The sequence below is a fragment of the Lynx canadensis genome, chromosome B2 (genome assembly GCF_007474595.2).
Source record: "Lynx canadensis isolate LIC74 chromosome B2, mLynCan4.pri.v2, whole genome shotgun sequence".
NCBI lineage: Eukaryota > Metazoa > Chordata > Mammalia > Carnivora > Felidae > Lynx > Lynx canadensis.
This window is the reverse complement of record NC_044307.1, coordinates 71,525,471-71,551,884: the sequence shown is the minus strand read 5'-3', so window position 1 is coordinate 71,551,884 and position 26,414 is coordinate 71,525,471. Positions and strand designations below refer to the sequence as shown.

Below are 26,414 nucleotides of genomic sequence, written 5' to 3'. Positions count from 1 at the left end.
TCACTATATTGTACACCTGAAACTAATATAATACTGCATGTTAACTGTATTGGAATTAAAATGAAAATGTAATTTAAAAAATTGTCACAGATTACATAAAAAAAGAATTACAGCAGAAATCAAAACAGGAAAAAATGGGATACCAATAGGAAAAAATCAACAAAATCAAACCTGGATCTTTGAAGAGATCAATGAAATCAATAAGCTTCTAGCCAGACTAACAAAGAAAAACAAGACACAAGTTGTTAATATAAGAAATGAAAGAGGGGACATCACTACAGATCCTATGGACATTAAAAGGATAATAGAGTAATACTATGAAAACTCTATTCCAACAAATTTGAAAAATTAAATGAAATGGACCAATTCTTTGAAAGACACAATCTTCTAAAACCCACACAAGAAGAAACACAAGATCAGAATAGATTTGTCTATCTAGTAAAGAAATTGAATCCATAATTAATAACCTTCCAAAACAGAAAACACTGAGTCCAGATAGGTTCACTGGGTGACTATATCAAATATTTAAGGAAGAAATTATAATTCTTTACAATCTCTTTCAGAGAATAGGAGAGAATACCTCCTCACTCATTTTATGAGCCTGCACACTAAAACCAAAGACATTAAAGAAAACAAGACTATAAACCAATATCTCTCATGAACACAGATGCAAATATCTTCAACAAAATATTATTTCCTATATGTCAATAATTAACAAGTGGAATTTGAGATTAAAAAATACAATAACATTTTCATAGCACCCAAAAACATGCAACATGTAGGTATAAACCTAACAAAATGTGTACAAAATCTGTGTGAGGAAAACTACCAAACTGATGAACAAAATCAAAGAAGAACTAAAGAAATGGAGAGATATTCCATGTTCATGAATACAAAGATTCAATATTGTCAAGATTTCTTTTCTTCCCAACTTGATCTATAGATATGATGCAATTCCAATTGAAATCTCAGCAATTATTTTGTGAATACTGACAAACTGATTCTAAAGATTATATACAGAGGCAAAAGATCCAGAATAGCCCACACAATATTGAGGAACAAGAACAAAGTTGGAGAATTGAAATTACTGATCTTTAATACTTATTATAAATACACAGTAATCAAGACAGTGTGGTATTGGTGAAAGAATAAACAATGGACCAGAACAGAGAGCCCAGCCAGATGAGTCTACACACAGACCTTATACCCTTCACAAAAATTAACTCAAAATGGATCACAACCTACATGTAAAATGCAAAACTATAAAACTCCTAGAAGATAACATAGAAAAAAACCTAGATGACCCAGTATGACAATGACTATTTACACTGAACACCAAAGTCACAGTCCATAAAAGAAATAATTGATAAGCTGGACTTCATTATAATTAAAAACTTCTTTGTGAAAAGCAATGTCAAGAATATGAAAAGACAAGCCATGGACTGGAAGAAAATATTTACAAAATATACATCTGACTACAGATTGCTACCCAAAATATACAATGAAGTCTTAAAACTTAATACGAAAACAAACGATACAATTTTAAAAATGGGCCAAAGACCTTAGTAGGCACCTAACCAAAGAAGATATATGGATGGCAAATAACTATATAAAAGGATGCTCAACATCATAAATCATCAAGTAAATGCGAACAGTGAGATACACTACACAATATTAGTACTTATGGCCAAAATTCAGAACACTGACATACCAAATGCTGGCAAGGATGTGAGAAAACAAAAAGTCTCATTCATTGCTGATGGAAATGCAAAATGGTACAGCCACTTTGGAACACAGTTTGAAGGTTTCTTACAAACTAAACATATTCTTACTTTATGACCCAGTAATCATGCTCCTTAGTATTTACCCAAAGGAGTTGAAAACTTATATCCACACAAAACCTGCACACAGATTTATAGCAGCTTTATTCATAATTGTCAAAACTTGGAAGCAACCAATATGCCAGTCAGTAGGTGAATGGATAAATCAACTGTTACATCCAGATAATGGAATATTAGTCAGTACTAAAAAGAAATGAATTATCAAGCTCTGAAAAGACAGAAGAAACTTAAATGCAATCTGTAAAGGTTATGTGCTATATGATTCCAAACATGTGACATTCTAGAAAAGCCAAAATTATGGACACAGTAAAAAGATCGGTGGTCACTAGGGATTGGAGGTGGTTGGGTTTGGGATGCACAGGCAGAGCACAGAGGATTTTTAAGATGGTGAAATTACTCTATATATCATAATGATGGATATATGTCATTATGCATTTGTCTGAACCTATAGAATATATGATATCAAGATTGAACCCTGATATAAACCATGGACTTCAGATGATTATGATGGGTCTATATAGGTTCATCAATTGTAAGAAATATACTATTCCAGTGGGGATGTTGATAATGAGGGAGGCTCTGCAAAAAAATGAGGGTAGAGGCTATCTGTGAATTCTCTGTACCTTCCTCTTAATTTTGCTGTGAACCTAAAACTGTTCTTAAAATTTTTTTTTAAAAGAACAAAAACTGTATCGGATTATGTAAAATCCTAAGTGTATCCCAACTTCTGGTGTGATAAGTATAATGAAAAAATGTAGACAATTGTTGAAGCAGTTATTAGCATTAGTTGACCATTTTTGGTGTCACATTTAAGCAGCTTTCATTAAAGTGACTCATCTAACCAGCTGGTTAGATACCATAAGTGATGGTACTATATTCCTTTTGCTTGGAGGTGACAGAAATCAAATGTGATCTATATTAAGCAAACAGGAGAATTTTTAATATGGATATAAGATTTTCTCATCCAACCCAAGGATGGGAACTTGGTATCAAGTAAAAGAAGGAATTTGGACAACATCTGGTCTAGCACCTTTCACACGAAGGAAAATTTAGTAAATAGTAAGTATGATCAAGCAACTGGTTTGTTCAAAAAAGAGATGGTTCAGATGGACCATTCTGTTCTTGGATCACATCAAAGAATTTTTTTCTGGTCAATATAACAATAATTATATAAAACTGACACTTTTTCATGTGATATCACATTTAATTCTTATAACAACACTGAAAGGTAGGTGCTATTCCATGTTACAGATGTGGAGAATACAACTTAAGTTAAATGATTTGTATGTAGCTAAGAAGCTGGAAAGTAACAGTGTTAAGGTTTAAATTCTTTCTGCATCAAAAATCAATGTTGATTTTATTTCATATTGTCATGAAAAAATAAGTAAATTTCACTTTGGAAATTTTGAAAAAATTAGTGATTGCCTGTATCTGCTGTCAATTACATGCATCTTACACCTTGCCCAAATTTGGGGGATTTAGGATTGTTAAATTAAAGAAATATACACTTTGGGAACCTGGCTGGCTCAGTTGGTAGAGCATGCAACTTTTGATCTCGGAGTCATGAGTTCAAGCCTTACATCTGAGGTAGAGATTACTTAAAAACAAACAAACAAATAAACTTTAAAAATATATATGTACACTTGAGGACACTGTGGATATAGGTAACTTAGAGTTAGCCAGTCTTGATGTATAAATCCTCTTTTCTCAAAGATTTTAAAATCTCTTCAAATATAGTCTGAAAGGAGCATTTAGAATAAACTTTGCAAATGCCTAACAGACTGGGATTTGGTTTTGTGAAAAAAGAGGGAGATATTAGAAAACACCATTTTTAGTCAAGCTAGCATAGAATAGTCAGCATTCTGTCCTTGAGAGTAATGTCGAGAGATATAGGTATACTACATCCTGTAATGTTACCTGCAAAAAGCTAAAGAGGTTTTCTGAAACATCTCTTTACCTCTTAATGGATCTGACTTTTATATATTAAGAAATTTTATTTTGAATGTTTTGAACCAATAGGGGTGCCTGGGTGGCTCAGTGGGTTAAGCTTCAGACGTTGGCTCAGGTCAGGATCTCACAGTTCCTGGGTTCGAGCCCCCAGTGGGGCTCTGTGAGGACAGTTCAGAGCCTGGATCCTGCTTCGGATTCTGTGTCTCATCTTTCTCTGCCCCTTCCCCACTTGTGCTCCGTCACTCTCTGTCTCTCAAAGGTGAATAAATGTCAAAAAAAATTTTTTTAAATGTTTGAACCAATAATATTACTTCCTTTGTCTTCTCCTGGAAATAACAAATACAATTTGGGGGTACAGTGAGAATTCACCGGTCCTAAATTTCTCCTCTTTCAAGCTTTAAGAAGTGCTCACAGGACACAACATTACTTACGTAGTATTCATGCCAAAAACTTTAATCTAACCATGAGGAAACAATCAGGGAAATTCAAATTGAGAAACATTCTGCAAAATAATTTGCCTGGACTCTTAAAAAAAACAATCAATGATGAGAAAGATGAAAAGCGCTGGCTGACTCTTCCATATTAAGGGAGAGTAGAGAGTTATGCCAAATAAATGCAATAAGAGCCATCTGATTGGGTTCTGAATACAAAAAAAGAATACAAGGAAAGAAGGAAGGTAGGAAGGGAAGAATGGCAAACTATAGAGGACTTTGTTGGGACAATTGGAGAAATTTGGATCAGATTATATAATAGATAATAGCATTAGTGTTAAATTTCCTAACTGTGATAATATAGGGTGATGTTGTAGGAGACACGCTTTCTCTTGAGAGATATATTCTGAAGCATTCAGGGGTTAATTAAGAACAATAATAAGAACAACTTGCTGGGTTCTGGAACTCTAGATCTTGATGAATAAGTTTGTGTTCATCGTACCCATTTTCATCCTAAAAGTTTTCAGTTTTCAGTGTATTAATATTTTTGGTCCATTTTCTGGCAGACAACTTTCCATATCTTTATGTCATTTTAATTGCCTTTCTCTAGATGGGTTGGCTTTGTGGCCTTATGATTCCCTTCAGGTATGGTGAATAGAACAAAAAATATTCCTAATGCTGATGTACAGTACTATGGGATAATGCTTTATATTTCCAGTGCTCTTCCTTGTGACACTTTGCACTCATTTTTGGTACAAAAGCTTTTCAGGACAATGTTTTACAGGGAATAATGTAAAATTACTATAGATCCTTTGTCTAGCAGTTCATCTGGGAATCCTACCATTTGATATCATTGGTTTGGCCTTTTTCTTCCCAGAAAAGCTTAGGGTCAACTAAAAATTAGTCAATTTTAATGTGCGTTTGAATGCCCCATGAAACTCAACTGGCTCCAGCACTGACTCTGGGGCATCAGCCATCAGCTTCTGTTCTTCAGAAACTTAGTAAAAGTTTCCCTTGCTACTGTTCAAATTCTCTTTACTAAGTATCGCTTGCCTATAGGTCCAAAAAATATTGATATTATGTATAAATGTGCTTTATGTATTCTGTACATATCTACTTATACATCTAAGTGTGGTTTTCGTAAAAGAGGAATAACAAGAGTGTGAATTCAAGTAAGGGTATAGGCTGAAATGTAGTAAAAACAACATGGGCTTTAGAATAAGACTATTATCCCCTTAATCTCTCTTCTCACCTATACTGGCTTCTGACCTTGGTGGGACCATGGAAACTGTCTGGGTGTCTATGGCCTTCCAGGCTGGTTTTAAAGAGAATGCCTTATGCTTAAAGTAGGTCTTCTGTCAATATTAGGCCTCTCTCTTTTTTTTTTTTTCTTCCACTTGAGAAAGTGTGAAAGTATTAATAGCTTACATTTACTAGGTACTTATTATGTACTTAAGCTGTGCATGAAAAGGGGTTTGCACATACTGATAGCACAAGAGTCAGAAGTTGACTGGTTAAAAGTAGGGGCTCCAGAACTAGCCTTCCTGGGTTCAATTCCTGACTTTACTAACAATTAGCTTCATGATTCAGGATAAGTTACTTCACCACTCTATACCTCAGTTCTCTTATCTTTAAAGTGGGGAGATGATAATATTTTCCTTACTGGGGTCTTGTGAGGATTGAATGAGATAATATTTGTTAAACACTTAGAGCAGTGTCTGATATATAATGAGTACTTAACATATAGTAGCTTTTATTATAAAGTGTTATTATCTCATTCAATCCTCTTAGCAGCCTGGTGGGTTAGATAAAATTACTATTCATACTATTTGTGAGAAACTGATCATAAGCAAGGTTAAATAATTTGAACCAGGACACTCAGTAAAAAAAAAACAGAATTAGGACTTGATTCTTGTCGGTTATTAACTACTAAAATTTCTCCTTAAGTCTCTCCAATCCAATTTCTTATGGGGATTGTTTAAACAGTCTGATATAGGAACTTGTCAAAAAGCTTGTTGGAAATTTAAATATAGATTTTTCTCTCTAAATCTCCTTAGTCATACTTATTTATTCTCTCAAACAACTCTAGTGAAACAAACAAACATCATTTCTCATGCAGAAGTCATGTTGACTCATTCCATGCTAAATTATTCTCTTTTAGTTATTCAGCTATACTACCCTTACACCAATACCTCAGAAAAATTGCAAGGCTGACTGAAATTTGAAAAGGAGGTGTGAGTTTGGACAAATCATTTAACCTCCTTGAAAAGGTATTTGGACTAGATAAGCTGTAGGGTTTTTTCCAGCTCTAAAATTCTATGATCCATGATTATGGATGTAATGACTGAGACCCTCTTTTCCACTTGCTATAGGGGCCCTGCTGAGGCACTATTCCATTTATTTGATACTCTACTTACACGGATATTTGTTTTTCTTCTGATTCTTTAGGGTATAAAATAAAAGATAGAGACAAAAGACATGTAAGGAAAATGTACTAAAAAAGACATGTTAAAGTTAAGTAGCAAAGGGTTTTTCAGAGGGGAGAAGAGGGATTTGATACTCACTTTAAATTAGGCTTCCTTTTTTGTTGTTGTTGTTATTATTTTGGTATTCTGTGACCTTCTTTTATTGACCATATCATTCCTTCATTTTATATTCAAATAATACTGTAACAGAATTTCCGAGAAGGCAGAGCTAATATCCAAATTTGTGGAACATTCTGGTGTTTCTTTTAAATACAATGCATACTTTGTTTCCTTCCCTCTAATGGCAAAACTGTCAGTGTTTCCATGTGCCCATTTTAGTCCCGTCAAATTAGGCAAACTAAAATTAGGTCATTATTAGGAACCATCCTACTACACCTTCAGAAATGACCACAGTTCATCTAATAAGCACATTCTAAGAAAAAAAAACCACTGTATTTATTAAATATCTGTTATCTATTCTGAACTGTTGCATATATTGGGGATACAGAAATCCAAAATTCAGAGACTTTCCTAAAAAAACTTAGTGACTAAAAACAATATAAAACAATAACATGCCTCAAAGCTGTGCTACAAGAGACACACAGAAAACTGTTCTGGAAGCACAGAGGATGAATACCTGGTTTGTTTGCTAGGAGGAGATGCATACAGAGTTTCTCAAAGAAGCAATGGATAATTGAGTGGTGTCTTGAAAACTACATGAGAATTGATCTGGTTTTGAGATGAAGGTTCCAGAAAGAGAGACCAGCATGTGCAAAAATGAAAGAAAGGCATGTTTGGAAAACTAATTCCATATAGGAGGCATTTAGACTGCTTATGGCCCAGTGGGTAAAGTTGAGTGTGGAGAGGTTGAGACAGGCAGATTATGAGGGGTTTCACATATCCTACTACAGATTGTCCAGGGGTTCATAAAGTATCATTGATAGGTTTTAAGCAGTTGAATGGGATGATCTGATTTGTTAACTGTGCATTTCCCATCATAAGAGAACTGCTTAGAAAGGGTCCTGATGACTTTTTCCAGCTAATCAATTTCCAGGACTTAATACAGTGTCTAAAATATGGTACATATTTTACCATATGTAAAAAAAATTTCATATGATGGATCAATCCATCAATGAAAGAACTAAGCTACTTAGTATTTGCTTCTGGACTACATATCAAATTATTTACAGGAGTAATGATGAGATTTTCTTTAAAACATTTAGGCAAGAAAGGGGGTGGTAGGGGAGGATAGATAAAATAAGATTGTTCAAATGTAAATAATCATGAATACTGGGCATCTAGTACCCAGGGGATCATATTTCTATTTCCTTTACTTTATGTTTGATATTTTTCCATGATAAAGAAGTTTTTAAAAATTGCTCCTGAGTTAATAAGGCAACTTGATTTCTAGATTCCAAATGTTAATGTTTGAAGCATAAATATCTCAGTTAAAAAGAACTAAGCTTTTAAAGAATGATAATACATTTGTAACTTAAAAAAAAAACTAAAAGAAAAACCTTGAATACTATAAAAATTTTTGGAGTTTTAATGTAATTCTTGACACTAGATTTTTAAGTTTTCAAACTAATTGTGGCTAGAAAAGTTCTTGACTCAAACCTCTTTATAGTTTATATTATAGAATTGCAACTAATGTTAGAAATTCTTAATTTTTTAAATATGGAAATCATACCCTTATTCAAAAACGTGTTGTGAAAGAAATGCTTTCACATTAATCTATATCGCATGCAATTGATTTCACAAAATTTTATGTTGTTAATTTTGCAGTTACTAAAAATAACTTGCTGGAATATATTCCTGCTAGTATTTGAAAAATATATCCACTTAGTACTAAAAGCAATTATATTAAGACACACAAAAACATTGGGGCACCTGGCTGGCTCAGTCGGTTGGGTGTCCAACTTCGGCTCAGGTCATGATCTCGTGGTCCATGAGTTTGAGCCCCATGTCGGGCTCTGTGCTGACAGCTCAGAGCCTGGAGCCTGCTTCCGATTCTGTGTGTGTGTCTCTCTCTCTGACCCTCTCCTGCTCATGCTCTATCTCTCTCTGTCTCTCAAAGATAAACATTTAAAAAAACACACACACACACACAAACATAGTCTACATGTATAAATGTATCATAGTTTCTATTTCAGGAATGTGAATTCATCATCGTTAAATTTGAATTTTTTTTTTCAACGTTTATTTATTTTTGGGACAGAGAGAGACAGAGCATGAATGGGGGAGGGGCAGAGAGAGAGGGAGACACAGAATCGGAAACAGGCTCCAGGCTCCGAGCCATCAGCCCAGAGCCTGACGCGGGGCTCGAACTCACTGAGCGCGAGATCGTGACCTGGCTGAAGTCGGACGCTTAACCGACTGCGCCACCCAGGCGCCCCGTCATCGTTAAATTTGAATGGTATGTATAGCCACTGATTCTATCTCTTGCAGTCTGTTCAATAAATTGAGATATTGCTGCTGATAAAGTCAGATTTTAATAATTGACAATTTCTGGGGACTGGCCAGACTACCACCAAAACCTTTTCTTTCCAGATGCAGCCATTTTGGGGGAGGGAGGAGGGTCTCAGCTACTTCAGATTAGCTGTCATATCTGCAATCAGTGTCTGGTGAGCTGCGTATCTCCATGTGTTGTATGAAAGTACACAATGAGGGTCCAACTGCAAGCTAGTGTTTAAATGCTGGTTCTTCAGTTAATGCATGGAGAGAAAGTAAGCATGTTACAAAGAGGATTGCATAGAAGTAGGAATGGCATATGGAGACAAGGGCAGACATTAAAGGTTGACTTTTGGTCCTTGTATCACTTCAAACAGTGTTGCCCAAGAAAAAGAAACACGGCTTCACAGAAGTGGTACATGTCACAACTTGTGATGAAGTTCTTATTTTTCTTTTTAACACTTACAAAATAAGTTTCTATCAACATATTCTCTTAATAATAAAAAGGAAAAAACTAAGAAGCCACATGAGAAACTGGCTAATTGAAAGGGAAAATGACCTTTATAATTATTCAATAGAAGAATGCTATGTTAATAGGTGTTAGGGGGAAATATCTTACTATCGTGCCATGGAAATTTGCCCTTGTGTGTTCATCAAGGATGCCTTTAAAATTTTTTTTTGGCATGATGGGATCCGGCTCTGGAAATGAAGTAAGTTTCCCATACTAAATATCTCAAAGAGGTTAAGTTAAGCACATCACAACGGGTTTTGAGTCAATGTAAGTTTTCTTCAGCCACTATTAGATTGAAAACTTTACAAACGACAGTCTGAAAGCTGCATTAATTACTCCAAAGATTCTCTCTAAAAAATTAGTAATTCCTCTAACTCAGCAAAATTTAATATCTAAAGAGGCCGCATTTATCTTGACTTTGGCAAAAATGTTGAAATAAAAATTTAGTAGCACAAAAATAGATAAATATACTTCACAAACAGAAAATGCTTCCTGCTTAGCACCTCCTTTCTTAAGGAAAAGTAGAGAACGGAAGCCCTTTTTCTTCCTTTTCTCACAAGTTGTGTAAATTATTTCCCTAGTCTTTTGTGTAAATAACCAGGAGAGCTGAAAATAAGAGATCTTGAAGATTTTAATGTGTGGCACTCTCAACGATAAGAAGCATAGATCCTCTTTATATTTTTAGAGCTCTTAGGATATATCCACATTAATTACATATCTTAATTCCTATGCTTGGTTTATCATTGGAAACTAAAGTTTCAGTGATGGAAGAGAATGAAAATTTCATGGAGACCCTGAAAAAACTGAAAATATGGGGATATCGGGGAAACACGGAAATCTTATATGTACCGAAAAACCCAAAACACTGAATGACAAAAATAAGTGTAAGGTGTAATGTATGCGAACTGGAGAGGTAAGGATGGTGAGACATTTAATGAGGCAATATATTTCTTCTTTTCCATATGATACCACTTACTCAATATTCTTAACAAAGATGTTCCCTAATGATGTTCAGTAACATCACTTCTGATAACTATTGAGAGAAAATAACACATACGTGCTTACGAGGAGATTCCATTTAAAGGCTACATTAGTTTTTCTATAAATCATTGTTATTTGATAAGTTTTGATGATCATTAAAAAAATCTACTGTACCCATTTCATCTACATCTATATTTTTATGTGCTTAAATTTAAGTATGAAAACTATGAATACAATGGAATTTGTAGGTATAATATCAAAATCAAATTGTAAGCTTTCTTAAATTTTGCACACACACAACTCAGGTGAAAGATCTACTTGTTATCAACATTATTTTAAATTTTATAACTGTATAATAGAATGCATTCTTTGTTTGAGCTAGTTAGCTAATCACCATTTCAAAAAATATAAGTATACCTATCAAAGGGACTAAAGTAACAGAAACATAAGAAGATCTTTGCCAAGTATATATACATAAGAAGAAAAATAAAGGCAATTTACAAGGAAGGTGGTATAACTTGACAGACCTTTCTGTAGGAATTCAGAAAATGGAAACACTTTTTTTTTTTTTTTTACAAAGTCAGTTTAAATCTAAACTGGTTTCATTCTCAATTTTGAGTTGTATCTTACTTTTATAATATCTTACTCTCATATTTGAGTATCAGGTCAGACTTTTGGGCATTCTGTCAGTAAGGTCTTACTCTTTAAACAACCATTCTCCTTCTTCACCAACAGTATCTACTTTGTGTCCTTGATTCTGAGTGTTCTTTATCATGTAGAGATTACTCACTGTCATATAAATCCCCCCCCTTTCTTCCCATATAAATACTTTTTCTTCTTTGGGGTTTTCAAAGTTTATGAATTCAGGAATATGGAAAGGCAAGTGACTACTTACCTCTTGTCCTCAAATCCCATCTTTAAATCACATTCATAATAGTATGTTTTATCTAAGACACCACCACTAGCAACTTTCAAAGCCTCTCCATCTCTTCCCCAGAGTCTACCTTCCCATTTCCACTGTTCTGTGTTCAGTCCGGCCCACTCTTGATCCATCAGACATCTGCATATGATAGAACATGCCTACAGACTTCTCCTTTAAGTTTCCTCCCATCTGGAACAGCTTTTTCTACTTCATCCACTGTGCTGCTCCAAATCTTGTGGGAATATGTTCTAAAATTGCTTTTCTTCTTTAATCTTTGTAATTGTACTGTTAACTCATGCATGTTGTTAAAAAAATAAATAAGTCCATGAAGATGTGTATTTTTTGTGTAAACCAAGACTTACATATAAAATATGTAAGCTACTAGGATTATTTAATTTGGAGGAAAATTATTTGAATGGAAATTTTTTGAATGGTGAATTACTAATAACATTCAAATAAGTAAGGAATTATACAATTGTTGGTAAACAACTAATTTTTGTTACATATTAAAAGGAACTGTGCTCTAACATAAGTAAAAAGGTTTTTCAGTGAGATACAGGTAGGCGATATAAATTGTTAAATAATGGATTGGTTTATTAAAGCTGGTTATCTTTTTCTTTCTGGAGTAGCCAAAGAGTATATCTGCTCATATGTTTCAAATTTGATATACATCCAAGCTTTGTGAAGGAAGAATGTCTGTGTAGAGAGAAAGTCAAACAGACATGGACAGAAACATACAGTATCGGGGAGCAAGCCAGGAGGAGGAGTGGGGTGTGTTAAATAAGACTCTATTGATAGTTGTGTGTTATTGTTAGGGCAGATGAGTATTAAAAAAGAAGGTATTTTCTGAAAAAGAATGCTTTCTACTTTTCCATTTCTACACTTTATAGGATGAAGCTTTTGCTATAAAATAAAAGCACAACATCAAAATAAACACAAGACTTAATATATAATTCAAAAGTTGTGTTTGCAGAATCTTTTTGGAGTTATGTATTATTTCATCATCCTACTGGAGACAAACCAAATTTCATAAAGGTAGTGGGATCTTTTCATTTATAAATATCATCCCATCTTGTTCTAGGAAGGACTTAAATGGCAACATTTGATTATTTCATTAGAATAATAGCTTATCATGATCAAGACAAACTTTTTAAGTGTTTATCTTGTTTCATGTGATGCCAAATGAATTTTACAGAAACTGACATTTCAAGAAAAGTTCATAATTCTCCGAAACAGTGTATTAGATAAATACATTTGTTGTTAGCTTTTCAAACTTTTACTATTTTTGTTAGCCTTCTAATATAAAAGGCATGGAAATCCTTTTAAGTTGGCATTTTATTTTTGAAGTCCATGAAAAAGTTAAAATAATCAACAAAAAGGGATATAGATGGAATCTGAGCTATCCTCACATGCAAAAGAGTTAATACTGGAAGAAGAGGTGCAAGGTCCATGGCCTTGGGAACTAAAGTATAGGACTTCAAGGTCAGACTTTCTTTCTATCTGCTATGTACAGACTTTCTGCATACATATGCACAATAAGTGACTTAATGTAAACCTTATAGTTAATTGATGATGCCAGAATCCAGAAATGTGTTTCATGTTTAAAGAAATTAAAAAATTATAAGGAAGTATTTGTTATATTTGAAGAACTTAGAAAAATCCAATTTAACATCTACTGTTAAAAACAAATAGTTTATTTGGTTGTAAAAAAGTTTTAATTTTTAGCTGGTAACCTGTATTTTCTTGTAACAGACTGATGGTAATAAATTAATTCAAAGACAAGCTTACAAATGTCTTCAAATTAGGTATTTGAAAAAGAAACCATAAACATTGTCCAAGGTTAGTCAAAATGACAAGAGCATCATTTCCAGAAAACTTAGAAGGGAAATTTTCCTTAACAATTTTTTAGGAGCTAAGTACTGGTAGCAAGCTTAGGAAAAGTTTTCGTGGCTTCTAAATGAAAAGCATACATGAGATAATCATACTAGCTTTCCATGTTTACATAACACTCGCAAGACATATATGGAAAACTTTACCCAGGGTAATTTTATATTCCATGCCATAATTTTGTTTATTTTCCTTTGCAAGGATAAAACATCTATTAGTAAGAATCAGACTAATACAAATATTTCAAAACCACAAGATTATGACTATAATTTTTAGTTCCTAAAATCTGTTTGTAAGAACATCATGATGATATAAAATATCACAATTATTCGAAGAATATAAGACTTTTTAAAAAGTTAAAATAGAAAGCATCAGTCATAGAAATAAATAGAACTGCAAAAAGGCATATTAAATGTCTGTCTTTTCAAAGCTAACTATCTAGAAGCAAGCCACTTACCTACAATAGATAGAATGGAATTCATGTCTATAAAAATGCAAATACTTTCAATATTTGAAGGATAGCCATTTCAATAAATACAGTAGCTCTGATAACCAGGCTGCAGTAGGACGAGTCATGGTAACTTCTCTTTTTTATTCGATTAAGATTGTTCTAAAAGGCAATTTTTACATCCTATCATTCCAAAGAGGTTGAGGCTTTTTTTCTTCTTCCTCACATGTAGGATGATTTCTGGATATTTAGTATAGGGCATCACACCGGTTCAGTCTTGCAGTGCAACACAAGGCAGTTGCAGCAAGTATTTCCCACTAGTAATGTAACGAGCTAGGAGGGAACAAGGCTTGAGGAAACAATCTAGAAAACCATAACACAGCTTGTTGGTCCTTTACCCACAAATAACCTTTTTAGACCAGATACATAAAACGCAGTTTATTATCTAAAATTTTAAAGGGGAATCTTTTGTTAATTGTTAACAAAGAACGACTATCCTAATTCCCTTTAAAATGCAACCCTTAAAAAAATCAACTATCAAGTCTTTTTGAAAAGTGCTTAAATCATCTGGAGATAAAAATCACTTGGTGTCCTTGTTTTCTAACAAATGGCTTTTTCCATTGTTTCCATTAATTTCACCCATATTCGTTTTTTTAAAAAACAAGGCCCTTACCCTCATCAGCAAAACACAGATGTATTATTTAGCATATAAAACCGGTAATTACCTACTAATTTACGAAAGATTAATTTTTTCTCTTTTCGTCAGTTTTCAAGAAGTCTTCCCGTGATTAACTGTAAACAGGAATGGTTTACACCTCAAATTAGAAGCCATTAATTAGCATGACGAAGTCAACTGCAAGATACACAGATAATTTAAATTATTTAATCACTAATCACCTTGGTTAAACTGTAGTATACTCTTTCAATATCCTTCGGTAGGGTATTGATCTGTCAGTAAATTACCTCCCGATCAGTTAGAGATAAATATTAGCGTTCTTTCCTTTCTCTCAGCTTTACATTATTCCTTCTTGTAAATACTTAAAAAACCTTTAAGGTTCTTTAATCCCAAGTCGCTAATTAGCCATCACTAGCCTTTTTGTAACCAGGAAAAAGAGTATCTGAAGTACAGATCAGGAGTTCGCTTTGCCCGTAAACAATAAAATAAATTAAAATAAAACATCTTTAAAATGTAAAATGCTTAAGGCAACGGCAATAATAAAAGACATACGCAGAGGTGGCTTCGGCAAATAACGGGCTTGCAAACGCCAAGTGCTTAACAAAAAAAAGCCGAACCTCTATTGCAATATACAGCACTCCAATAAATTACACAACACTTTGCATAGGCTGCAGAAATAACGCAGGACAAGACTTACACAGATGCCAATCCGCAGCATTTATACACATGCACATGGCAAGAGACAGAAACCAAACACTATCATTCAACTCGGGCCGGGGAGCGCGATCCCGAGTTTGCCCAGCGCGAGAGGGCTCTCTGCGTGTGTGTCTGTGTGCGCGCGTGAGAGTGAGACCCATCCTCGGGGCATTTCCCCTCTTTGGGCAGTTTTGCTTCATTTGTTTCCCATTTCTGCTACATAGAAACTAACTTCCATCTCAGCCCCAGCCAGCGCCACTGAATAGAGCCTGTGCTGCGGCTTCGTGTGCGTCAGATCCCTCCGCGGAGCCGTCCCCGGCCCCCTCCCTCCCGCGGTCGGCCTCCACAGAGAAAGCGCCTTTCAGCCAACCGGCGGCTCCGACTCCGACATCTTCTCCGACTGGAAATAAATAAATAAATCGCACCTTTGGCCGGGGAGGAAAGGGCAGGGGTCTCGTCACACTGGGCGCGGGGGCGCTGGGCGCGGGGCCGGAGGCACTCTTTTTTGCGCCGGGGGGCGGGGGCGCGGGCCGAGGACCGGGCCAAGCCCGGGCCGCGAAGGCGGCGGACTCCTTTCTGCGGCGGAGGGATCCGCGGCGGAGGCGGCGGCGGCCGTAGCCGCTGCCTGAGAGTTGTTGTTTCCTCCTCCTCCTCCTCCGCCTCCGCCGCCGTTGCTTGAATGGTGGAGCCGAGGCTGGGCTCGTGAACACACACTGACAGCTATAGGGCAGGCGGCGGCACCATCCCCGCTTCCCCTCGGCGGCGGGGTGTCCCGCCGGCGGCCCTGAAGTGACCCATAAACATGTCTTGTGAGAGGAAAGGCCTCTCGGAGCTGCGATCGGGTAAGTCGGGGGGCTGCTGGGGCCGCTGGCACCGGGCGATTCCGCCCGCGGTCCCCCGCCCCCCGCCGCCCGGCCGCTAAGCCTGTGTGTCTCCCCGTCCCCCTCTCCCGCGCAGAGCTCTACTTCCTCATCGCCCGGTTCCTGGAAGATGGACCCTGTCAGCAGGCGGCTCAGGTACGGCGGCGCGCGGCGCGCGGCGCGGGCCGAGCCGGCGCTCGCCGCTCGCGGGCGTGGGGGAGGGCGGCGGCGGCGGCGGCGGGGCTGCGGCCCGGGGCGCGGGGCTCAGCTCTCCCCGCTTTGTTGTTGCAGGTGCTGATCCGCGAGGTGGCCGAGAAGGAGGTAAGGGCGGCGGCGGCCCGGCGCGTCTCGCCGCCGCGCGGCCGCCTCTGGGCCGTGCCGCCGCCACGGCCGCCGCTGGGGCGCGGGGCGCGGGGTTCGGGGTCCCCGCCGGGGCGCGGGGCGGGCGGGGGAGGGGAGCTGGCGGGCCCGGGCTGGGGGCCGGGCTCACGGGGCGTCCTCTCCCCGCAGCTGCTGCCCCGCCGCACCGACTGGACCGGGAAGGAGCATCCCAGGACCTACCAGAATCTGGTGAGACATTCACGTCGCGGAGCAAAGAAACTTTTCCCCGAGTCGAATAAAAATTGAATTTCCCGCAATTTTTTACAGAGACAAAAACTTGGCCCCAGAACGTGAAAGCTCCAAAGGCCACGGGGAGGGTTGGGAGGCCGGCGCGGGGGCTTCGGGGGGCAGTGGTCGGGGGGACACGCACCCCGAGGCCGCAGGGGCTGCCAACAATTTATTTGTGATATTTTGTTAATGTACTAGAAATAAAGATACGTCATGAGTGTTGTGCAGTGCAAGGCCGGAGGAGGAGGGGCCGGCGCGCGCGTCCGTGCGGGCGCGGGGGCGCGCGCGAGGCGGCGGCGGCGGCGGCGGGAGCGGCGCGAGGAAGGAGGGCGCGCTTGCTCGCTCGCTCGCTCGCTTGCTTGCTTGCTCTGCACGCGCGGTCGGCTCGGCTTTCTCCTGCCCCACACAATAGCTGGTGACTAACTGCTCCGAAGTGGCATTAGCATTTCACAAGCAGGCTATTCAGCCGCAGCGGAACCGTAGCAAGGCGTTATTTTTTTTTTTCTCTCTCTCGATTCTTTTGCTTTCCTTAAATTCAGAGCTAGGTTTTTTGTTTGAGGGGTTCGGATGTATGATGATAGTCGGCCGGAGGCTCCTCTTGCTTTTTTCCAAAACACATTCGCAGAAGTGTAAAAGCCTGTAACCCCCCTGAAAGCCAGAAGTTTAACAGGCTTTTTCTAATTTTGCTGATTCTCGTGCTATTCCGCGACTTCAGTAAAAACTGTTATTGGAAGTCACTGAAGAGTTTTGATTTTTACGCTTACATTTATTGTGGTATGGAACTTGGCAAGTAAAAGTTTTCCAGCTTATATTGGGGTGTATTTTGTTTAATAGCTTGAAAAGTAGCTATTTTTTTTAATTTTGTGGGGTTTCACAGTGAATATGTTAGTAATTTCTAAAAATGGTCTTATGAAAGTGGACCTGTTGTGGCTGGACGAGTAACGTATTTGTGTTCGGTAGTTGTATTTTTTCATATTGTCTCTCCTAAACCGATTTAGGTTGTTTGTATGAATATGTGTGTCTGGAGCAGTAAAAGCAGTCACACGGCGGGGGTGGTGGGGGCGCTTAATCTGTGCAGTGCAACTGACTCGGAACTGATGTTTTGAGGTGGTTCTAACGAGTATAACGTTATTTCATGAGGGCTTCTGAAACGATTAGGAAGTTTCACCTACGTTAGAATTGAATGTCTTCTGTGAGGTGAAAGCATGACAAGATTTTGGTGGCATTTGTTTCATTTGGATAGAACATCTAACGTTTGAATTTAAATCTCTTACAATTTCATGTAGATTAAGCGTCCATTAGGTTTAGGAAATTTAATGGAGCCTTAACAGAATATATTTATTTCCACACTCTGTTTTCAAGTAGTGATCGAGGCTTTCATTCAATACTTTGCTACAGTGAATGGAGGGAGTTTGAAGCAAACTCTTAAGATTCAGTGCCTGCAATATTTTAATTTGGAGTGGGGGGGGGGGTGTAAATATTTGACAGAATCCTAAGTGGGTTCCTTGACTTGTTACTTGAAAAAATTATGGAGCTTATAGTATTCTGTTTTTAAGAATTGGGCAGATTTTACAAAACTCATTCTTGAATCTCATAAAAACCTCAGTCACTGAAGATTGCTGTTTTCTTGTAAAATTAAAATGTAATATTACTGCATTTTTAAAATGAAGCAGCTGATGGTATTTTGCTAAATTATGGGAATGTGTAATACTTGCATGAATATCATGTTTTCTCCAGTAAAAACAGGGGCACTAATGTTCATTTTTAGTTTCTTGAGAGGGTTTTTCATTTCATATATTAATAAAATGAATTTATATTTCTTGTCTCTTTAACAGATTTAGAATAGTAAGTGGTGTCTTCTTTAGTGTGTTATTTTTCAAAATCCACCTATTTTGCATGGAAGTGGGGTTTTTTGCCTGGAGTGTTTTCTCCTTTTACCAGAACAGTCATCTTGGCATACTTACGAGGCAGTTAAGAATTCTCGTTAAAATGTAAGAGTTCCTGGTTCATTTTCTCTTTTTGTTCATTCAGCATATTGTTCACTCCATATCTACTGGATACAAGACACCTTTTGAAGTGCTTTTATATCCATCAAACTATATAACTAGGTGTGTGGGTATTTGGTTTAACTTAATTTGGGTTTTTGAAATTCAGTTAGCTCTAAGACATTTTGGAACACCATATGTCTAGGTGAGCACATGCAAAATCTCTTGTATAATGTTCTCTATTGTCTTAATTTATTCTTATGACTTAAAAAACTTCATTGCCTTCAAGTTGAATTTACTTAACATTGGTTTTAAGTTAATTTGGTGAGTGAAACCAAAATAATAACTATTGTGATTTCAGTAGTGTCTATCTCTACCTGGAAATATGTTGCTCTGTTAACTGATAAATTGACTAATATGTTAAGTGGAAGAATATATATGTCAGATTGAAATTTCTAGAAAACCTCAAATTACAGCTATTTAACATAGATCAGCATCTGTAGTCAGCCTACATGTAAATCACAGCGATTGAGTTTTGACCAAGAGGAAACTGGAGTTTTAAGAGCACTTTTAAAGGATCATAGGTTTTAAAAAAAAAGGATGCATTTATTGCTAAGTGTGATTGATAAAGTTACTATAAAACATCATTGTATTATCATCTACCTTAAGATTTAAAACATTTTTAAGATTGAATGGAATTTGATACAAAGTGAAATGGTTTGTTTCTTATAGTATGTGTTTAATCAGAGTTTGTATTTTTAAAAATAGGTTGGTCTTAAAGCAAAAGGGTATATTTTAAGCTTTCATCAGAATTGTTATTTTTTAAATGGAGCCAAGCATAGGTAACTTTTTATAGAACAGGAAAACTCAGATAATTTTTGGGCAAAGAGAAAGCTTTGTCATTTATTTCTTATTTTGAATAGTGAAATTAGTTGGTGTATTAAGTTTTGCTGTCTAGTTGTCACTTTAGTTAGTGGTGATTGCATACTTAAGGATCTTGAGGCAGAATCTTTAAACACTTTTTACCAAATTTGGGATTCTGATTACATTTCTTGCTTACATGGCTGTTTTGTTTTGTTTGTATACATATACATACACATACATATATATGCATGTGTTTGTATACATATACATACACATACATATATATGTGTATATATTGCATATGTATATACATAAAAACTGGGTTCTTGTTAAACCCAGTTAAAATGTTAAATGCTAAAAATGATGTAATTTTTATTTTATGTAGTGGTATTTACTTTTCCTAAAATCATTCCACTTACTAGAAATCTTTCTATTCAAATGAAAGGATTGGGAGTTAGATATGGATTGTGATTTTAGTCCTGTCAGCAATTAGCCTGCAGGTTACCTCAAGCAGTTATGGAATTTCTCTGGGTCCCAGTTAGCTCATTTGTAAAATAAGTGAATTGAAATTTTTGTAATCTGAAAATTGATTTTGAACAAGAAATAGCAATACATTGTCTCTAAAAGCTCAACTCTTTCATTTTGTTGATGGTTATCCAAAACACAAAAAAGTAGATACGGAGAAAACCTGCAGATTAGAAAATTATATAAATGCTTTTTATAGTGCCATTCTTAGGTTGTAGTATATTTCTTCTTAGAGACAGGTGAATATTTTTGATACCCTACCCACATTGTAGACTGCCTCTTTACTCTGTAATTAGTATATTTTTCTCCATGGTTTAAGTACTAGTTTTCATAAATTATTGCTAGTCTTAAATTCAGAGAAGAATAAGAACCATGAATAAGATATACTGAAGTATAGATCATACGTGTGCATGTATTTAGAGTATGCTGATTAATGTGAAAGTTAAGATTCAAAACCTAGGAGACAAGTTTTAGAAAAGAAACAAAAACATGTTTTTGAATGAGGTATTTCTGTTCTATATTGAAGATAATACGGAGCTTTTAAAACTTAACCATTAAAATTTTGGGGGTGGGGGATGACGAGTAATGAAGTGAATGTGCAGAATAGAGTTACATTTCGTTTTTTAATAGAGTATCAGTGAAATAGTAAGATTTGCTTGGTAGTCGCTAAAACACAGCTTTTGTATCCTATAGTCAGTCCTTGGGGTGCCTGGGTGGTTCAGTCAGCTGTGTCCGACTCGTGATTTTGGCTAAGGTCACGATCTTATGGTTGATGGATTCGAGCCCCTCATCGGGCTCTGCGCTTATAGCACAGAGCCTGCTTGGGATTCTCTCTCTCTCAAAATAAACTTAAAAAAAAATCTCCTAATTCTTCTAATGAAAACTACAAAGTTAACATGCTAGGGAAACATGCTGAAGGGCTCAAATGGGCAAAACTTGATCCTTTCTTATCTATGCAGTTATTCTGTTGGTATATATACCATTATTTTAAGAAGTTGGAGGCATTTACAAATATTTTTAAAGGAAACAAGTACCCGTTAAATTCTTTATACTCCCAAATGATTGTAAAGTGGCCTGAACATAAGGAGGAGTTGGATTATCCCATCCCCAACTACATAATGGTGTTTTACATGACTGTAATGAGGCAGAATAGTACTGCAGGAGCTTGTTTCCAGTCTGTAAAATGGGCTAAAAATAGCCCTATTTTGTAGGATTCGGTGAGTGATAACTGACTGGCACAAATCAAGTACAATGTAAAGGTTTGTGTTTGCAATTATCAGGACTTTAATAGTGGTAGTAAAGGTTCCAATTATAGCTTTATGATGCATTAAAGTTTCAGAAAACATCTTTATTTGAGAAGTAAGTATGCATAATTTTCTGAACATAGCAGCTGCAGCCTAAGAAAGACCGCTTTAAAACTTCAGAAGATATTATTGGTAGAATTATATTGTAGATCCAGTAATTAAGTCTAAGGTAGAAAAAAGTACAATAAATACCAAAAGTAAATAATTTTTAAAACATTGTGGCTAGAATTCTAGAAGAATTTTGGTGGTCTGTATAGTGATTCTATGACTTTTTTGTGGACTAATTAACATTAAAAAATGTTTGGGTAGTTGAAGTATCCAAAACTGGTTAGAGAATACATGAAACTTTTTTTCTTTTGGTAGTCAGATGACATTTAGGGATTTGTGAAGGGAACTTGGCTGTTGCTTCTGTCTCCTTCTGTTCAAAGATTTGTATAATTTAAACTCCTCACAATGGTTTGTATTTTTGAAATTGTCAGAGAGGACATGTTTTGTCAGTCTGGTTTAAAGTTACATGTTTTAAACAGAGCTTAATACAGACTTTTTGAATTAATCTTTAAGTGAGCACTAGGTTAAATTAATCCTATGAATGCCAATTTTTTAATCCACTCAAAATTCCTTTGTCAGATCACAAGTTTTTGTTTCTTTTATGTAGAAGCACCTTATCTAGTCTACTGCAGTCATTTTTCTTTTTCCCAAATTTTATAGTTACTTGTCATTGTCACTGCAGAATTGTAACAGATAAAATTGTATCCTATACAACTTGTTCTGGACAAGTAATACCAGACAGGTTAATTTCATTCTTGTAGTTTCTCTGTTTAAGTTTCTGAATTCACAGAAAAGTATATGTAATACTAATAAGCAAAGTGGACGTTAGTTAACAGTACTAAGTATCCATTTTAATGGGCTTTTTAATTATATTCAAGAAAATCAGGCATTAAAATGAGTGTATTTTTCTTCTAGGGTATTTAAGTTGCTTTTATAATTACATCTAAAAGTAATAAAGGTTATTATATGATACAAACCAAACTTAAAATTTTAGAAAAAAAATTTTAAATGTGTAAAGATTATCGATTTCTGATTTGTTTGTGAAAAGCTATATTATGGGTACAATTATGAGTAATTTGTGAAAACTAATAAATTATCTTAGAATGGATAAGTATATGTTACTGAGCATATGGAATATAGAAGAGTCTATTTTAGAACAGATTGGAGAAAATGATACTTTTTTTTCTCTATGGAATTTGAGAATTTAGTGTACTAAAAAATCAAAATTATGATATAGAAGAATGAAATATGTAAGTGAGAACGTTTGGTCTCTGTAGTGACAGAGAAGGCAATCTTCAGATATGATGCTGGTGCATCTTTATTTGCCTTACACACACAGAAGCAGCCTATTTGAGCTCAGGGATGACAGATAAGGAAAAGGGTGGTTGGTTGGATGAGAAGTTTTTCATACTAAGAATATGTAGTTAGCAACATGATCTGATGCTCCTTCTGTTTAAGTTAAAACTAAATTGTAAATGGAATGAGGTTTATAATATAGCTTAGGTTATTCGTGATAGCATGGATGATGGCAGCAGGAGGCACGTATTCTGGACTCCAGGTGGCCTGTGATCATGGTGGCATGACCCATTTGATCTTTATCAGGGATAGAGAACAGGCACATAGCCTGTCTTGGCAGAGGTTATAGTAGAAATGCAAGAAATATTTACCTTGTGTCATTTGATTCTGGTTTAGATTTTGAGGAAATACTAAATTCTAGGCAACTTGGAGAAATGTGCATTTTTTTTTTAAACAACTTCACTGCCATTGTATGTGTGGTGTTAGTTATTTTGAGTATACTGTTTGAAACTGAAACGTGACTAAAAATGAAACTAGTCGTTCTCTTAAGAGTATTTATATTGACATTTTAAGAATAGTTTAAGAATTTTCCGTCTTTAAATTAATAGACGATAACTTTTCCAACAGAATCCCGAATTTAAATTCTAGTTTAGTAAATAATAATTTACTAAATTAACTAAGTTTACTAAATTTAAATTCTAGTTTAGTAAATAATATTTTAAAGAGGATTTCTTAACTGTACAAATTTTGCTTAGGAAACATGATTTAATTTAAAAACAAAACTTCAAAATGTAATATTTCAAAAAGTTAAATTTTATCATGTAGTGTTTTAAATTAATTTTTATAGAGAATCCTTTGTAGTTTGTGGACACCTAAATTCTTGATAAAGTTTTTTTTTTTTGTAGCAAAATATAGTCGGATTGTGATGAATAAAATTTGGAAGAGCATCATGCATATTCTTTAAAAGACAGATTTGTATTGATAATACTAGCTGAATTATCTAAATGAATTCTTAGGTGGTTGATTAAATTGTGAATAGAAGACAGTCTTTCAAGCATGTTTATTGACAGTTAATTAAGGGTAAATAGACCACCAAGATTAATTTTGACACTTAATAAGATTCTGTATTAATTTTATTATACTTCTAATTACAAAGAAATCATAGGCATGTAAAGAGTCCTTGTGAGAATAGTTACCAGATTAGAGGATTTGACTCGAAAAATGTTTATGTAGGTTCTATTAAGAGTATAATCCTAAGAGCTGTGTGACAGTGGAGCAGGGACTAAAGTTTTGAGAAGGAAACTAATGTAGTGAAAGTAACAGTAATCTTGGAATCAGGAGACCTTGGGTTTGATTACTAATTTTTCCTATTTTCTAAATGTATGACTTTTAAGAAGCTGTAACCTTTGGACTTCAGTTTTCTATATCTGTGAAATGGGGAAAATACTTGATCTTACTTGCTTGTGAAGATAAATTTTGAGAATACTTGACACAAAGTAAGTATTCCGTGTATTTTCTACGTGGAAGGCTATCACAGTTTTTTAAAAAATTGCTCAGAAAATGTAAACTAGCTTTAAAGATGGTGGATGTAATTTTAGCCTATACATTGTAAATCTGTTGATTTATAATTAGAAGTTTAAAGTTTTGAGAATTTGAGATCTGGTTTTAAAAATAGATATTAGAGAATGATTAATGGTAAATAGGGCTTTTAAATTTATGATTTTGTTCATATGTTAGAATAGTTGTAAAAATAAGAATTGTATTTCACTAAGCTGACCTTTTAGAATTTAGAACTATAGTGGAGAGCAGAAGTAACTAGCCTTTCAGATTTGAAAAAAATTGAGAAAACGTGAAAAAACTGACATTTTTAGAACAGATCAGGTGTTCAGGACCTAGTAGTGCTAAATATTTGTGGATCTTATTTTCATAGGGACTTCTTAAATTATATGCTAGAGGAAGAACTGATATTTCTAGATCTCATAGGTAAATCAAGTAGTTTCATTGTATTGATCTGCCTCATTTTGGAAAGGTCCTTAAAATGATTTCCAAAATGTTTTTTCCCTGCGTAGGTCTAGAAAGATTCTCAACATGAAAGATCAACATGGAGCATGTAATGTGAAGTGTAATTTAAATGACAGACAACTCCATGTCACCTACCATCACTACCTCCCAAGGTGGTGACTTGGCAGTCTCAGTCTTGTAGATGAGGGCATTGAGATGTGGAATAAATGTTTTCCCGCGCTCAGCAAGTTTAAACGTAGACTGTTGGACTTTAGAGCTTTCAATCAAACTACTGACCTTTTCTTTAAAAATTGAGTAGAATTCTTAATGACAGTATGTCTGGTGGAATGCAGTGGCTTCCAAGTTTTTTATATTTTCTTCCCACTGGTAAAATTTACCTTTTAACGGTAATTTCCATTGACAATGTCAAAATTTTCTTGGCTGGGAAGAACGGCTGTTTATATGAAGTAGCATAGTAAGCAGAAGCAGATAGTTTTAGGCAGGGATGCAAGAAAGTAAACTACTCAAAGACCTCAGTCTTTCCTTGCTCCTTCCTTGCTATAGTTTGCATTTTCAGAAGAGGATCCTGTTGTTCAAATTGTGATAGACAATTCTAGAAATGTTTTAAATATGCAGCTGGAAAAAGGAGTGATAAAGGTTTATGATTTGGGCGAAGGCTTGAGCAGAGTTGTCTCTTTCACAGAATTCTGCTATCCTTGCTAGTGGAAATGTTGATAGAACCAAGAATTGTTTAGATCAGGGGTGGTAAACTATGTTGGTTGCAGGTAAATTGTGTAGGAAACCTGTTTATAAGGCCTCGAAGCTAAAGTTACTACATTTTTAGAGTTGGTAAAAATATGTATGTACAGCTGATAGGTGCCTCCAAGGCCCAAAATATTTACCATCCGACCCTTCACAGAAAATGTTTGCTGACCTATGTTCTAGATATCCTAACATATTTACACAGGGACACCTTTAATTCAGGTTTTAACCATTAATTATGGACCCTTAACCCAAAGATTGTTGTTACTGTATCAAGTGATTTTCTTTTGGGATTGGAGGTGGGAGTGGGGATATGAGAAGTTTGAAAAAGCTCTGACTAGCCCCCTGGTGTAAGAGTGAATCTCAGTGAGATGACATCAGAGTTTGCATCCTTAAATCAGGCTCTTGCATCTGAGTAGGAGAGAAGATGAGATGTTTATGAAAATTTAAAAGGGGAGCACAGCTAAAAAATAGTGTATTTTTCTTATTTTCTTTTCAGGATAGTAATCATAAATTTTATGGTTTAATCTGTTTGTACCTTCTAACTTTAAGAGTTTAAAATTTTAATTTTAGAAATATTGAGAAAACTAGGGCTGATCACATTGATTTCCTTTAACCATAGTAGGAGATAACCATAGTAGGAGAGAGTATTTAGGGTTGTCACTCTATCTTTGTAATTTTATTTTCCATCCTTAGTTGTTTATCTTTTTAAAAAAGTTTTGTTTATTTACTCTGTACACCCAGCGTGGGGCTTGAACTCACAAACCTGAGATCAAGAGTCGCATATTCTTCTTTTTTTTTTTTTTTTTTTTTTTTTTAATTTTTTTTTTAACGTTTATTTATTTTTTGGGACAGAGAGAGACAGAGCATGAACGGGGGAGGGGCGGAGAGAGAGAGGGAG

The 26,414-nt window shown here is 35.8% G+C and overlaps 1 protein-coding gene across 4 annotated transcripts in view; it reads left to right on the top strand.

Moving 5' to 3' along the window:
* The first annotated feature begins 15,847 nt into the window (after positions 1-15,847).
* The window catches only part of LOC115514131 (pleckstrin homology domain interacting protein), a 149,521-nt gene continuing 138,954 nt past the window's right edge, over positions 15,848-26,414 (top strand). The window contains exons 1-4 of one of the 4 annotated variants that reach the window (XM_030315880.2): positions 15,848-16,101; positions 16,217-16,275; positions 16,411-16,440; positions 16,630-16,689. In XM_030315880.2, coding sequence (XP_030171740.1) covers positions 16,062-16,101; positions 16,217-16,275; positions 16,411-16,440; positions 16,630-16,689 — 189 coding nt within the window. In that variant the 5' untranslated portion in view covers positions 15,848-16,061. The remainder of the gene's footprint in view (positions 16,102-16,216; positions 16,276-16,410; positions 16,441-16,629; positions 16,690-26,414) is intronic. The other 3 variants (XM_030315881.1, XM_030315879.1, XM_030315878.1) reach the window with 3 other exon arrangements.